Raw genomic sequence first — 4,265 nt, 5'->3', positions numbered from 1 at the left:
ACAACAATCAAAGAATGAAACTGATTTTATTTTTATTTTTGCCACAGGAAAACTAATATAACAAAACTTAAATTAGACGTGTGAGGTTTATGTTTATGGGTGCATTTGATTTTTACTACATGGAAAATACTGAAAACTAGCTAATTAATAACTGATTAATCTTGTATACAAATTGTTACAAGCTGGAGCCCAACTAACACATTGTACAGCACAATAACGAACAAGTAGTAAAAAAGTTACTAGTAGTTAGTATTTATGAAAGGCATGAATGTTTCCAGTTTGGTTTCTGACATAGAATTCTAAGACTGAAAGAACTCGTGTTTATTCCATGAATGTTTCCAGTTTGGTTTCTGACAGAATGTGTTCTTCTACAATGAGTACTGCAGAATACAGGGAATGATCAATGGTGTCCAGTCACGCAGCAGAGAGCCAGCGGAGTACAACGCACTGAAGTAGAGGGGGTAATGTTCACTGATGGTTTCTCTTTCCATAAAGTGGCACAAACCATTGCAGAGGTCATTACAACAGAGTGAGTTCTTTGCTGGCTCAACAAAACACCAAAAACCTCAGGGATTTGGGCTCCTTCAGCAGATTTATGTTGGTTGTAAATGAAGATAGGAATAAAATAAAAGGAAGTACCAGCTTGACGAATATCAAACCTGTTGTATTTGTTAGTCTTAGAGCGACAAATTCCTCTACGATGACAGTGTCGCAGTGTGATAGTCTGTGATATACTCTGTCTCCTGTGTGTGGCAATGGAAACTGTGGAGCCCTATAAAAGCATTGATCTGTCATTAGAGGGAGCCAGTCATCATTTCTCCAGTTAAGTGAAGGTGATGTCATAAAATGCTAAAATACTTTCAAACCTTCATCTCTGCTGAGATGCCTCTGGAGGCTCGTCCTAACTGTAGTCAGGAGGTAGCTAACATTTTCACCAGGAGATCAATCTGGACTGCAGGAAGGCCAGTCAGGTAGAGCTGAGCTACTTTCTATCTTCTCCCATTTTTGCCTTCTTCAAGTGAGTTATCATCTAGATATTTTGTGGCATTTTTAGCAAGGTTTTTTTTAACTCTCGCAGTAATACATTTGGGAAATCGGAAACCTACACTCCTTTGCACGGAGCACCAAGTTCTGCACAGTAGTTATTGTGTCAACAATATAAAACCACATGTATCACATTTGCTACAGAAGATACAGGAAGATAAACTGCCTCAAGTGTTCTGATCTTTTCAAAATGTTAAGAATAAAATATCTTTTTATTTATGAAAGAGAAAAGAGTTGCCAAAAAATTCCCAACATTTTACAAATTTCTGATAAACAAAACTATGTGACCATTTGTTATCATGTTTAAAACTTATTTAATTTCCAAAAATGGCTATGTTGGTTTGAAAAAGCACACTTTTTAAGAACTCCTTATGAAACATGTCTGATCCCGGTCTAGCGCTCCAGCATTAAATAGAATAGAATAGAAATAGAATTGAATAGAACTTATAGATGCGTAAAACGAGGAGTGTGGAGTGCATTCCTCTAAGTGGAGTCTTGGCAGTTCCCCCGCATTCAGACACAGGCAGGCATGAGATGAATTACAATGAATACCATCTCTTACTGCAATCTGGATTAAGGATTCATTGAAGTCCCCATTTTGTTAGACTGTTATGGCCCACAGATCTATGGTCTGAACTACGAACATGTCATCAACCTGTGGCTTTAGACAGAGTATTAGTATTACAATCTTTAAGGCACCAATTTGATGAAATTGGTCTGTTTTTTGTTTTTTTTTTCTGGTTGAAAGAAGCATTTTTTTCTGCCTGACTATTGACATTTCAAAAGTTCAATGCAGAGGCAGCAACAATTACATTCCTTTCCAAAGGCCAACGTGGTCACTTTTTGATTTGGTAGAAAATAATCTGTTTAATAAAATATATACCCTGAATATATATATATATATATATATATATATATAAACTAAACTGGAGTTTTTCTGGGTTACATTACAATTGCAAACTTTCAAACCAAAAACATGTTCAGTCTGAAACCATTAACATTTAAGATCTATGACTTCCTTGTTGGACGAGCTTGCACTCGAGCAAGATTTAATCTCAGTAAATTGTTTGGAGAATTCGTAGCCTTTTTGAATCTTTAATGTTGAGATGAGTTTTTTTTTTCACGTCTTTTTCACAGACGAGTCACATGGCTACCGGCTGTGCCTTCAAAGTTTATGATTGTTCTTTAACCAGGGTTTTTTTGGACAACGTAAATGTGGCCAATTCACCAACAGTATTAACAATGGACAATTATATGGTTAATCTGTAATTAAATAATACAGCTTTTGTAGTGATTCTCTACGAAAAAACTCAAAAACACCTTGTTAAAACCTCAGTTAACTGCAGTTTGAACAGCAAGATTAGATAATAACACACATTAAGAACATTTAAATGGGACACACAACTCCATGTACTTACCAGACGATTCCCTGAGCTCCAGAACCAATGGGCTTTAAGTTTTGGTAGCGTTTTAAAACTGTGAAGGTGGAGTCTCCCACTTCCACACTGTAGAACTGGTTGTCCACTTTGCTTTTACTCATGTTGTAATGCTTGGCAATATATGACACATCCACTTGTTTTCCAAAACCCTGCATAAGTTAAAAAAACATAAAAGAGAGGATGGTAACAAATTAGCTTTTGCTAACCTGGAAAAAATGTAAAGGTAAACATTAACAAATAACATAACACTTTAATTTACAGCTACTGAATTACTGTTATTATTACACAGGCTAGTGGTGCAGTGGTACAACTGTCTATCACTACGTGGATCACCACTGTGTCGGACATTGATAAAGGGGCGAATTTTGAACAAAACATTTTTCAAGAAGTAGCTATCATTTTGCCACAAATACCAAAAAAACAGCTGAAACTAACTAACCATAACTAACCACGGTGGCCATATATTAAGTAGAAAAATGCTAAAAGCTAACAAAGACCTAGCAAACAAATAGCTCAATCTTGGCTGGTTGGGGCGCATAGAAATTTGCCAAATAATATCAAGCTTCTCGCAAAAAGTAAATAACATGACTGAAAGATATATTAAAAAAAATAACGGTTACATTTTAGCCATAAAAGTAGCTACAAGCTAGCAAGGAGACGGCAAATAAAAACCTGCGGTAATTCATTGTTGTAGCTCAGTTGACAATGAACGCAACACATAGTACAGTATCCATAGTTTACATGATTGTTCCCATGCAGAAATGTAAACTCCAACATCTCTGTGTATGACATTAGATTCTCTAATGTCGTGGCTGTCGTCACCAGACAACGGGACAATATTCATGTATAAATGAGAACACAGTAATCAGGCTCTAATTACTGGTGGAAACAGGGGAGTCGTAGGAACGGTGCCACAACAGATATATTTGTTAATTACAGCGTGAATAATTACAACACACTTCAAAAACCAAACAAACATGTACCTCTGTGGAGTTCTGAGCAGCAGCGCGGTGCTTTACATGGAACGTCACTGTAGCTTAGCTACAAGTAACACCGTGTAAAGACCTCAAGCATTGGCCTTGGGAATCCACAGTGTGTGTCATACATGAACTGCAGGCAGTTTAGTATGACATTCCCACACGTGTTATCTATTGAGAATTTCTGCTAAAACAGATGTACAGTTGGTAAATGCTCCGTTTTATATATCTGTTTTTTCACAACTAAAAGAACAGACATACACAGAGATAGAGAGATTATGACACAACAGTGTCATATCAGGGAGCAGTATGTTGCCTTACAGCTGTGATGATATTTTGAGCACCAGATTTACCAGGTAAATTTGGTTTACGATATCCTCGACCTACAGCGTTCCGTGGTTATGTCGCCATCTCTCATTAATTAATTACCATTCCAGTATTCTGACTCAGCACATTAAAACTAGTTGGTGAGACTAAGACATCGTCTCGTGTCACTGTACGTGGGAGACGGTTTTGTTTATGTTTGCTGGTTGTACGCCACACATTGAATTAGGCTACATTTGCTATGTTTCGTTTTTTTGCCCTTCATTATGGCTCCCAGGCATAAGGCAGACTGGTCTGATGTTTTTATGTCCCAGATTATGATGTCACCGCTGTGTTAGCAAAGGTGAGTGACATAGGAACATATGAACAGTATGTGTGCAATAGTTACTAGTTTTCCTTAATGGGTAGTAAACATGCAACAAAAGAACTGTTTAACCCAGGCATGGGCAAACTAAGGCCCGGGGGCCGGATGTGGCCCGTT

At 37.4% G+C, this 4,265-nt stretch overlaps 1 protein-coding gene across 7 annotated transcripts in view; it reads right to left on the bottom strand.

Annotated features, from left to right (window-relative positions):
* mapk10 (mitogen-activated protein kinase 10) overlaps positions 1-4,265 on the bottom strand; it is a 32,842-nt gene that overhangs the window by 19,920 nt on the left and 8,657 nt on the right. For all 7 annotated transcript variants that reach the window (XM_017038741.2, XM_017038740.2, XM_017038738.2 and 4 more), the window contains one exon: positions 2,463-2,632. In XM_017038741.2, the coding sequence (XP_016894230.1) occupies positions 2,463-2,632 (170 nt within the window). The remainder of the gene's footprint in view (positions 1-2,462; positions 2,633-4,265) is intronic.

The sequence above is a fragment of the Cynoglossus semilaevis genome, chromosome 14 (assembly GCF_000523025.1).
Source record: "Cynoglossus semilaevis isolate Cse_v1.0 chromosome 14, Cse_v1.0, whole genome shotgun sequence".
In the NCBI taxonomy this organism is placed as follows: Eukaryota; Metazoa; Chordata; class Actinopteri; order Pleuronectiformes; family Cynoglossidae; genus Cynoglossus; species Cynoglossus semilaevis.
This window is presented reverse-complemented; position numbering and strand designations above follow the sequence as displayed.